At 41.2% G+C, this 12,067-nt stretch overlaps 1 protein-coding gene across 10 annotated transcripts in view; it reads right to left on the bottom strand.

Moving 5' to 3' along the window:
• SCML2 (Scm polycomb group protein like 2) overlaps positions 1-12,067 on the bottom strand; it is a 70,892-nt gene that overhangs the window by 39,820 nt on the left and 19,005 nt on the right. For 6 of the 10 annotated variants that reach the window (XM_077343130.1, XM_077343129.1, XM_077343133.1 and 3 more), the window contains 2 exons: positions 5,088-5,158; positions 3,665-3,899 (listed from right to left, as the gene is read on the bottom strand). The exons of 2 other annotated variants lie outside the window; for them this stretch is intronic. In XM_077343130.1, coding sequence (XP_077199245.1) covers positions 3,665-3,899; positions 5,088-5,158 — 306 coding nt within the window. The remainder of the gene's footprint in view (positions 1-3,664; positions 3,900-5,087; positions 5,159-12,067) is intronic. 2 more of the 10 variants (XM_077343138.1, XM_077343137.1) reach the window with 1 other exon arrangement.

The raw sequence follows: 12,067 nt of genomic DNA, 5'->3' as shown, positions 1-12,067 counted from the left end.
GGAGTGCTGGCAGGGACTTCCTTACTACTGGCCCAGGCAGGCCCGCCAAGGCCTGGAGAGGCCATGGAGGGCCTTCTCAGGGTAGGGGGAGTGCTGGGGGGGAACTCACCTCCTCCCTCCCCCTCCCGACAGGCCCCAAAAAGGCTACGGGAGGCCTTTTTCAGGTAGGGGAAGCGCTGGCAGGGGTCGCAGCCTTCCCCAACCCCCATGTGCCAGTAAGGACAGGGCTTGCCGTCCTTCCCTCCAAGGCCCCAGTCCCAGCTGCAGTTCCAGGCCCTCCCCCTCCTTCCAGCTCATGTTCACTGGTTGCCTTACCTCTTGCAGGCAGTTGAGTGGAACGGTCTGGCAGTGGAGGGGGATGCGACCAGGGACAGCTTATCTGATTGGCCGTTAGTTGGACAGACAGCCAATCAGGGGTGGACAGGCTACCTGATTGGCTGTTCATTGGACAGATGGCCAATAAGATAAATGATGAGTCCCAACTCTTCCCACCATCCCTGTCTGGCTTTATTTATGGTATAGATTCCCCAGGAAGGGAAAATTGGCTTCCTCACTGACGATCCTAAGGAGGAAGTCAAATTGAGTTTTATTTAGGACTGAATTTGTCTGGTTTGGTTTTTATTTATTGATAAGTCATAGTTTTTTAATTAAGATTCTTCCTTTTTAATATTTGTTGTATTTTATATTTTTTGTGTGTTTTATATTGTTTTAATAGCATTTAGAGTTTTAATCATTCTTTTATTTATATTGTAAGCCACCTTGAGTTCTATTAAGGAAAATGGAGGCTACCAGATATTATAAATACATGAATGAATGAATAAATAAATAAAACCAACCTGCCGGCATTATAGCCCACTAGCAAGCTCAGGAAACTGTTAACCAATAAAATAAAAGGAATAACTTTTGTGTGAGTTATTGGGAATAACTGCATTTATTGTTGTCATTCTACCTATTATTCAGTGCTATATGTCTGGCTAATATTATTATGATTAAGTCCATTTTAGTCTGCTCAGATTTTTGTTTCTCTAAAATATCCAGATGTCACTTTTTCTATCAAATCTAGTTAGGCAATCTGTCACTTTGTCACAGAGTCCCAGAACAATGCTCTGTTGCCTGAATCCAGATTTGGACATGTTAGTCTATGCAGGTATTAAATTCTAAGTTATCAGCTCTTTTCAGAACATGCATTAGAAATGACGGTGAAAAGATTCCTTTTGCATGCTCAGCTATTCCAGCATGAAATCAGAATCCAGTTTGGGAAGTGCTCTCATTCAAACAATATTTAAATATTTATATCCAATCTTTCCCATAACTCATGATGGCTTGCAAATACAAATTAAAAAATTCAAGACACAATAATATCTCACATAACACCTGCCTCCCAAAAATTTGCAGCATTTATGTCTTGCATTTCTGCCCACACATGGGCCATCAATGCAGCTTATAAATTAAAATATACATAGTAGAATCACATTTTAAAACCATCAAACTAAGCCAAACAAAAATGCATCATTAAAATCAGAACTAAAAACATGCAAAGAGATAAAAATAACAAAACATTTGAAATAATTAAAACCTTGGGCAGGAATCAGGGATTACAGAATGAATGCCAAACCAAACAAAAATGTTTCATCCGTTGGCAGAAGACAGTAAGAGAAGGAGACAGACAAATGTTTCTGTACAGAGAGTTCCAGAGACTTGGTACCATGTCCAAGGCAGCCCTCTCCAGGTTGCTATCCGCATAATCTCAGAAGGTGAGTTTATCCAAAGCAAAGACTTCAAAGATGGCTATAGTGACTGGATAAGTTCACAAAAGAGTAGATGGCCCTTCAAGTATGTTGGGCCCAAACGATATTAGGGGTTTAAAGATCACCAGCACCTTAAATTGTGCCCAGAAACAAATTAGGAGTCAGTGGGCCAAAACTAAAGTTATATGGTTATTACAACCTAATACAGTCAACACCCTAGCTGAAGCATTCTGCACCAACTGAACTATCTGAACACTTCTCAAGGGCAGTCCTACACATAGTACATTGTAGAAATCTAATATAGATGTAAGCAGGGAATGCACCCCAGTAGCCAGATCTTTTTTGCCCAGGAAAGGCCACAGTTGGCAAACCAGTAAAAGCTGGTAAAAGGCACTCCTGGCCACAGTTTCCATCTACTTACCAGCAGTAGGCCTGGGTCATAGAGAACACCCCAACTATAGAGAAGTCCATCCAGAACTTCCCTAAATGCATGATTAGGGTAAACATAGGGGAGGGGGGAATGACCAAGATTTATAAAATTATCCATGGGGTAGAGAAAGCGGATAGAAGGAATGTTTTCTTCTTCTAAGATACTAGAACTCAGAAGAAACCAATCTAGTCGATGGGAATGGCACAGTTTCAGGACAAACAAAAGACAATCTTAACGTGATTAAATTGTGGAATTCACTGTAAGAAGATGTACTGCTGGTCACTAACACTGAAGGCTTTAAAAGGAGATTAGACAGATTAATGGCTCTTAGTTCATCAATAGCTGCTACTAGACATGGTGACTAAAGAGAATCTCTACATTCAGAGGCAGTAAACCTCTGAATACCAGTCTCAGGAAGCACCACATGGGGAAGTAGTATTTGGCCTCTATGCCCTACTGTTGCCTCTCCAGGACAACTGTTAGCCTCTATGTGATACTGAATGTTGGCCTAAATGGACAGCTAGTTTGATCAGCCATACTTTTATTTTCTAAAAGCCCTAGAAAATACAGTAACCTTGCCACATCACCTAAATACCTCTACAGTAGTGAGGTCAGGAAGTAAGTAAATAAATAAATAAATAATCAGTGGTTTGAGAGCCACATGTGGCATTTTGACATGATATCTATGACTCTTCTGAGCACTGCTTACTGACATGCAACCTGTGTGCTTATGGTTGGCAGGTGGATCCCACCTTGGAACAGTAGCTGGTGTAGAGATGCTCTAGAGTCAGTACCCCACCCACAGAGAGCCCTCCACAGACAGCCCTTCCATACAATTGGAGCTATAATGTGAATGGCACAGGAGCTAGTTGATGCCAAGCTGGCTATATTTAGTGTGGGAGTAGCTGGCACGTGGGGACATATGAAGTGAATGTATAACATACACATGTAGACACCACACACAGGAAATTAGAAGCTATAATAATAAAGATCTGACCAGGTGTCCAGTATCTTTAATTTCACTTTTAAAATAGAGAACTTGAATCAGGATGGATTAACCCCCTTCACCCTGCACACAGTGTTTCCTGGATATAATTCCTTTCCCATACACTCTCAGGCAGCTGCCAGCCCAGTTACAAAAAAGGACAGGCCACATTTCAAGGCTAATAGTTTTTGGGTCAGAGTGCAATTTCTATGAGGGAAACAGGGAGGCAGAAAGGGTTATTCTCACACTAGTCCTTATTCAAACAGGGACATTCCTACAGATCGAATTAGAAATCAGACAATCCAATTAAGGAACTCTCATACTTCTCCTTTGCAAGTCTCAAGAACACAAAATGTATGAAGCTTAGTTTTTCTTTGTTTTCTTAAGAGGCTAGCATCTTTTCTGGCCATTGCTGTTGTTCTGAGGCCACTGCTTCAAACAATATTGGCCTCAGAGAAAACTGAGATTTTATGTGTGTGAGAATTTTTAAAAATCCCATACCTAGTGGAGGTTGAAGCATCCCTCCATTCTTCTCACAGGTTCCAACTGGCTGTATATCAGATGAATCAACAAGCCTCCAAAAGTCATTTTTATTGTCACTTCCATCCAGTCGTAACCTTAATCTGGCACCCGTAATTCCAATAACTGTGGCTATACATACTGAGGTAATGTTGCGAGGATCATGAGCTTCCAGTTTCATACCCACTTTGAAATCATTAGTAGGTGGAATCCTAGACTACAGGAAGGAAAAAGTGAGATATTGAAATATATTCTCTGCGAGGGGGGCAGGAGAGAATGAATCAGCAATGTTTTTTTAGAGTTGGTAGAACATTGCTTTAATACCAAGGTAAGCCAAAATGTATATGGATATAAAAATTCAGGCACTCAAAACATTCCCAGCCCTACACAAAATGCAATATTCAGTTATGTAATACTAAGTTAGATTGGCTAAAAGACCAATATATTCAGATCAATCTACTGAACTCAATGGCCAAGCAGGAATCTGAAAAAGAACCTGCCAAATCCAAATCCAACAAAAGGACCTTACATAAATATATTCTTTTGTAAATATACTGTAATAACGTGACAATAAGCGTTCACAATCATATCTAGTTAAAATCAGTGACAATTGTCACATAGATTTTAACTAGAGAGGGCTGTGAAAGCTTATTAGATTCGATTTTGCAATTGAAACAGGACTGTTCATCTGATCAAATCATATTGCAAGAGACTCATGACAACCAGCCTGGCCAGATTTTGAGTCAGAAATCAATCCTGGCACTTAATAAATAGCTGTGTAAGTACCCAAGATGGGCATACTTACAAGCTTTCAGAAATGAGAGGTACTTCTTGATGGTTCTGATCTAGTATCAGGCCTCTAGAACTATAAATTTTGGTGCTTGAATAAGAACCCACTTCCATCTTGTTCTGTAAGAGCCTGGATCATTTCTCCAAATCTAGAAGTGCGTATTCTCACCCCTTAAAACCATTTCAGTGCCTGGATCAGGAATTGTTTCCCCTTAGTCCCTGGAATCTTTGCAGACGCTGGGCAGGGGGGAGAGGAGTAGACATTTCCTCTCAATGCATGTTCTTTCAAAGTTTTCTAACTCTGATGAAGAATCTGCAAATCTAATCCCAGAAGTGGCAAGGGATTGGACCCTGAATGGAATAAAAATCCAAGTGTCTCAAGTGCATTTCAGATCAATGCAGAGAAGGGTTACATAATTCATGGTGGAATGCACCTTAAACTGATTGTATCAAACGTCTCTGAAGGTATTTATTAATTTCATTTTAACACAATGAAACATAGCTATCTGAACTGTAACACAAGCCTATACTAAATGCAAGCACAAAAAAAGCAACACTGGAATGCTAATGTACATTTGTTTAACATTATAAAGTATTACTATATCAAATGTTCTACCTGTCTGAAGCAATGGGAGGGAGCAGCTATGGATCCAGACTCTTTCAAGTAGTCATCCCAGCTAAAGTAGTCTTTTTAAAAATAGGGAAAAAACAATTTTAAACATATCTTCTTTTGAATATATTTAAAAATTCTTCAGATACTTTTACAATTCTGTATATTTGACATACGTATGGAGTAAAATTATTTCAGAGTAAACAAAAAAATCTATTCTTAATGTCAAGCAAAATACAGATAACAATGCTTTGAATTCCACATGAACAGTTTTTAAACAAATAGATTCTCTTAGGATTGAGCCTGTAAACCAGTAGCTCTTTCCTCAGGTGCGAGGATCCTCTCATTGACACAAGAGCCCCATGGGTCAGCAGACACCTTATGCCAGAGGAAAGCATCCCATTGGGATCTAACTCAGCATCATTTATCCAAATTTATACTGGACTGAGTCTCCAAGGCACCACTACTCAACAAAGCAGCAGACTACTTGGATCCTATATTCTTTCACAAGAACAGTTCCAAAAGAATAAAGTAATTTATGCACCAAGCCTTAGGAGAGTTAACAGAAAAAATATAACCATTTGTTTGTATGGGGAGAGGGGACTCAAGAAAAGGGTCACTATTTAAAACCTTTTACAATGTTGAATGCAGAGTTCCAGAGAAAAGCTAGAAGAGATAAGAATGCCTTCTTAAATGAACAGTGCAAACAAATAGAAGAAAATAATAGAATGGGGAGGACCAGAGATCTTTTCAAGAAAATTGGAGATATGAGGAGAACATTTCATGCAAAGATGGGTATGATAAGGGACCAAAATGGTAGGGACCTCACAGAAGCAGAAGAGATTTTTAAAAGGTGGCAAAATTATACAGAAGAACTATACAAGAGCGAGCTTAACATCCCTGATAACCACAATGGGGTAGTTACTGACCTGGAGCCAGATATCCCGGAATGTGAAGTCAAATGGGCCTTAGGAAGTCTGAGCAACAATAAAGCTAGTGGTGGTGACAGCATTCCAGTTGAACTATTCAAAATCTTAAAGGACGATGCAGTAAAAGTGCTACACTCAATATGTCAGCAAATTTAGAAAACTCAACAATGACCACAAGATTGGAAAAGGTCAGTTTACATTCCAATCCCAAAGAAGGGTAATGCCAAAGAATGTTCAAACTACCGCACCATTGCACTCATTTCTCATGCTAGCAAAGTTATGCTCAAAATTTTACAAGCTAGGCTCCAGCAATATGTGGACCGAGAACTTCCAGAAGTACAGGCAGGATTTCAAAGAGGCAGAGGAACTAGAGATCAAATTGCCAACATATGCTGGATCATGGAGAAAGCTAGGGAGTTCCAGAAGAACATCTACTTCTGCTTCATTGACTATGCTAAAGCCTTTGATTGTGTGGAGCACAACAAATTGTGGCAAGTTCTTAAAGAGATGGGAATACCAGAGCATCTTGTCTCTTGAGAAACTTATATGCAGGTCAAGAAGCAACAGTGAGAACTGAACATGGAATCACTGATTGGTTCAAAATTGAGAAAGGAGTTTGGCAAGGCTGTATACTGTCGCCTTGCCTATTTAACTTGTATGCGGAGCATATCATGAGAAAGGTGGGATTACAGGAGTCACAAATTAGGATCAAGATTGCAGGGAGAAATATCAACAACCTCAGATATGCAGATGATACCACCCTAATGGCAGAAATGAAGATGAACTAAAGAACCTGTTGATGTGGGTGAAGGAGGAGAGTGCAAAAGTTGGCTTGAAACTCAACATCAAGAAAACGAAGATCATGGCACCCGGCCCTCTCAATTCCTGGCAAATAGATGGGGAAGAAATGGAGATAGTGACAGATTTTATTTTCCTGGGCTCCAAGATCACTGTAGATGGTATTCCCAGTTGCAATGTATGGCTGTGAAAGTTGGACCATAAGGAAGGCCGAGCGTCAAAGAATTGAGGCTTTTGAACTCTGGTGCTGGAGAAGACTCTTGCGAGTCCCTTGGACTGCAAGGCGAACAAACCGGTCAGTCTTAGAGGAGATCAGCCCCGACTGCTCCTTAGAAGGCCAGATCCTGAAGATGAAACTCAAATACTTTGGCCACCTCATGAGAAGGAAGGACTCCCTGGAGAAAAGCCTAATGCTGGGAGCGATCGAGGGCAAAAGAAGAAGGGGATGACAGAGAATGAGGTGGCTGGATGGAGTCACTGAAGCAGTAGGTGCAAACTTAAATGGACTCCGGGGAATGGTAAAGGCCAGGAAGGCCTGGAGGATCATTGTCCATGGGGTCGCGATGGGTCGGACACGACTTCGCACCTAACAACAACAATGTTGAATTTTTAAAGAAGAGTTGTTTTTTATATCCTGCTTTTCTCTATTCATATTTAATTTTGCCTGTACTGCAACTTACAACAGTTCATTCACTCTAAGTATGCTGAATCTACCCACTTCTTGCATTGCTGAATATGCTTAATCATTTACTGACTCAGTGAAGATGTTCCACTTCCACCTACCCATCCAACCCATGGAGAGGTACAATCTCCTTCATCACATTCATAGGTAAGCTTTTTAAAAAGTTTTTATTCGCATGTAAAATATGCCAATTTTTGAAATCATGTTTAAGGTAAACAGTTCACCTTTGTTCACATTTGTAAAACTCATAGAGTAGCTCCTCCTGTAGGCAATGCTGAAAATAATTCTTACGGAGGCCATGCAGCCATTTTTGAAGGAGGGGAAAAGGTACAGACATGGATCTGAACCTGTTCTAATTCTGCTCTAATTCTAACCTGAACCTGTTATAGCATGCATATACAGGCAGACATGTAACAGTATTAATAATATGCACAAAGGGATGGGGCAGAAGAAGACTCCCTTTGCCTTCCTCTTCTATCACACATGCAAACATACTGTATGTTGCCACTCTCCCACATCCCTTTCTTCCCCTGCCCCTTTCCCTTATAGAGGTCAAACAAGTAGTAAAAGACAAAGAATAAAAAGGCTCACAATTATCTCAAACTGAGTAGAGTTACTAAGCAAGTAGAGTATATACAAATTGATAGCACAAACAAGGTATTTTATGCATTGCTCAGTCAATAGGCATAACTTTGGACTATGCCTATTGAGTAGGAAATGTGTTGAAGATCCCTGTTTATACTCGCAATGGCTGCATTCTTCTAGCCTTCATGTGAACCAGCACACTTGTCAGGATTTTTTTTTGCATTCATCAAATGTAATCTCAACATAAAATTTACACCACTAAAGTACAATGCTGCCACCTAGTGCCTCTTCTAGACACTTGCGACAAGGGATTATTCAGTAATAAGATTCATACTGAATTCTGCAAACATAGATCACTATTCCAGGTTGGGAGGTTTGGCTCACTGAGTGTGACCATGAATGACTTGAATGCCTGCTGAACAGGTATGAACTGGATTTCTGTAAAAACGCTGTCAGTCCAAACAAATCAACAGCCAGTAAAATCGGGTCCCTCCCTCTCTTTGTGATCTGTACCCCACCCCCCCAGCTAACATCGCCTGGAGTCATCTAGTGGGACATGACAACCATGAGCAGAAATCTTGAGGGTCCGCAGGGGAGATTAGAATCCTGATTGTTGCCGCCATAAATTGTAAATTGTATCAGGATTTTAATGTAAACTGCCACGAGCCGGCTGGCACTGAATGAAAAGATGATGTCTATTTGGAAGCTCTAAACAATGCAAAACATGACAGCAAGATTGCTAAAGACACCAGCCATCGGATCATTAATTTGTCAATACCCATTTCCAGCTATCAATGTTAGCAGAATTAGTGATTTACAATACCATCTTAAACAAGGTTACATCCTCCTAATCCTACTGAAGTTAACAAATATAGAAGGATTTAGGATTGCACTGCCTTCTCCCAGATGAGACTACCTGACATTTAAGATTTTGACATAGGGCCTCTGACTCTCAAAGCTGTAGTGGGTAGTCACCAGAAAAGAGACATTTTCTGCAGCTGATTACTCAATTTTCAACCCCACCCTGCCCCACACACAGTGCCCACTAGACCCATAGCCTCTCTAATCCCTACATACTAAGCAAAAACCTTCCTGTTCACTCAAATTTTATGACAATTGTGTTAAGCTCCAGGGCTCTGATGCTGATGTTACTTAAGAGATAATGATTTGATTGCTATCTATCATAAATAATTGCAAAACAGCTTAAATCTTTTTGGATTATGATTGGTTCTATTTTGAATAGCTGTTCTTAATTTACTGTAACCTAGCGATCCCCAACCTGTGGGCCGCGGACCACATGTGGTCCTTCAACTAATTGGAGGTGGGCCCTGAAGGACGCCTTCTCCCCCCCCCCCCCGGCCCTTTACTTCATCCCCCCGGCCCTTTACAACACACTTCGGGTGTCATTGTCTCCCATCACTCCCAGATGGGACTATCTCGTTGCAGAGAAACAAGCTCAGGGTTCCCACTGATTTGTCATTGTCATGAGTGAAAATTTCCATGAAAATAAAATGTTCCTTATGTTCATTGTTGTGGCGTGTATCTTATTTTGAAGGGATGTTTAAACATTACCATAGTGATCAGAGAGCGTTAGGGCAGATATTGAGAGTAGAGGAGTAAACTATCCCCCTCACCGGGCCTCAGTAAAAGGCGTTGAGTGGGCCCCGGTGAATGGGCCCCGGCGTTGAGTGGGCCCCGGTGATAAAAAGGTTGGGGACCACTGCTGTAACCCACTTCTGGAGCTTCAGCTAAGAATTCTGAATAATAATTCAGTCATACTTTGTACAACAAAAAACATTTAAGCCATAAATAGCACAGAGTATATTACGAACAAATGTGTATAATAAAACTCTGGCAATTTCTGGAAGGGACCCTTACCCTACCCACCATTTATCTCTTCCATATCAAGACTCCCTCCTCAGCAGTTTTTACCCGTGCATGGGCCACCCAGCAGCCACCTCTGTAGAGGAATCTGAAGAATCGGGCCCCACACCGATGGAATCTCCACTTGAGCAGATGGATCCAGCAACAGACCCAATAGGCAACAAGAATGCTTCCCGGTCATGGCCAGGCTGATCAATTTTCCAGAAGAAATGGATTCCACAGAGGCCAGCTTTCCCTGTCAGCATCTTCTGAGCCAGTAGAACATAGAAAAAGAGAGCTCTTGGCGGCTCAGGAGTAACAGCAGAGCACCTGCTTGGCTACTTAGCAACAATCAGCATTAGTTCATGGAGTACAGTCCTTGCAGGACCAAGACTGGCAAGCTGATAGGGAAACACTCGTAGGAAGTTGAATGCAACCATAAGGAGTGACACCTGGCTTTTGAAGGATAAGACAGCAAAAGGTGCAGACAAAAGGAACATGTTGAACAAGGCTTGGCATGGGAGCAAATAACTTCACAGAATATTAAAAGCCTAAGACATCATGCTTCCTGTGATGAACAGGTTCCACCTCTCCCCAACAGAGACCAAAGAAAATTAATGGAATGCGGAGAGAGAACTGGAAAACAGCAGTTAAGAATGGCACTTGGAAACTGGCAGCTATAGAGTTGAGAGGGAAAAGAATATTTCCAAGTGAAACTGTGGAAAAGAACTGCTTAGAGTGACCTGAAAATATAAACTGACTATTAAATAAAGGATCCGTATTGCAGGAATAGTATTACAGTTCAAAAGTTAAATGGATGAAAAATGTTGTAACTCCTACCATACTTTCTTCAATGTTATCTTCATAATGCCATAAATAAAGGATAACTTCCTGTTTTTGTGCATCCCTATGAGCTGTGTGTCTCAGAACAAGAATCAGACACACAAGTTAAGTTTCTCAATTTATATACACACACAGAGAGAGTTTTGGTATTAACCTTCAAAGCCCTATACAATCTAGGACCCGTGTATCTACATAGCCACCTTTTTCACTATGCCTCCCCCCCCCCAAAGTAATTAAGATCACTGAACCAAAACCTGCTCAGGATCTCCAGCCCAAAGGAGGTAAAATTAGCCTCAACCAGTGCCAGGGCCTTTTCAGCCGGTGGAACATTCTGCCGAGAGAGATCAGGGCCCTGCAGGACTTTAACCAGTTCTGCAGGACCTGCAAGATAGTTGTCCCACCAGACCTATGGCTGGAGCTCCGACAGACCTACAAGATACACTGGCCTCACTGTCATGAATTAGGAGTGGAATGTCCTAAAGATCAAACCCCGCCCCACATCAAAACCTGAATTAGTTGGGGGCTATAGAAGTAAAAAAAAGAGCCTCTTGTGGCGCAGAGTGGTAAGGCAGCCGTCTGAAAGCTTTGCCCATAAGGCTGGGAGTTCGATCCCAGCAGCTGGCTCAAGGTTGACTCAGACTTCCATCCTTCCGAGGTCGGTAAAATGAGTACCCAGCTTGCTGGGGGGTAAACGGTAATGACTGGGGAAGGCACTGGCAAACCACCCCGTATTGAGTCTGCCATGAAAACGCTAGAGGGCGTCACCCTAGGGGTCAGACATGACTCGGTGCTTGCACAGGGGATACCTTTACCTTTACCTTTATAGAAGTAAAATGGTTTTATTATAATTAAATTTGATTTGATACTTTTACTGATTGCTTTAACTGTTGTTACCCGCTATGAATGTAAAAAGGGCAGGTTATAAAAATGAAGATTATTATTATTTGTGACCTCCTTACCTGCATATACCCTAAACCACAGAGGGAGAGCTTTTGAGGGGAGCAGAGACTCTATATGAATGGAGAAGGGGTGTCACACTTCAAAACAAGCAAGACTACATTAATATTAGTTTCAGAAAATGGAATAAGTTTTAGTATGTTTTACATCTAGATTTAAGCCTTATTCTCATGTTCTTAAAAGAACACTTGACAGCATAACATAGTTTCACGGTGCAATAGCTGAAGATTTGAACAGTAGTCTAAAAGTCTTGAAATAATCAAGATGTCCTTAGTACACCAAAATGGTTAAATATTGTTCTGAGGAAAATGTTTCCTTATCCTATATAA

This window comes from Paroedura picta, chromosome 6 (assembly GCF_049243985.1).
Source record: "Paroedura picta isolate Pp20150507F chromosome 6, Ppicta_v3.0, whole genome shotgun sequence".
In the NCBI taxonomy this organism is placed as follows: Eukaryota; Metazoa; Chordata; class Lepidosauria; order Squamata; family Gekkonidae; genus Paroedura; species Paroedura picta.
The sequence above is the reverse complement of the archived record's forward strand: the minus strand, read 5'-3'. Positions and strand labels throughout refer to the sequence as shown.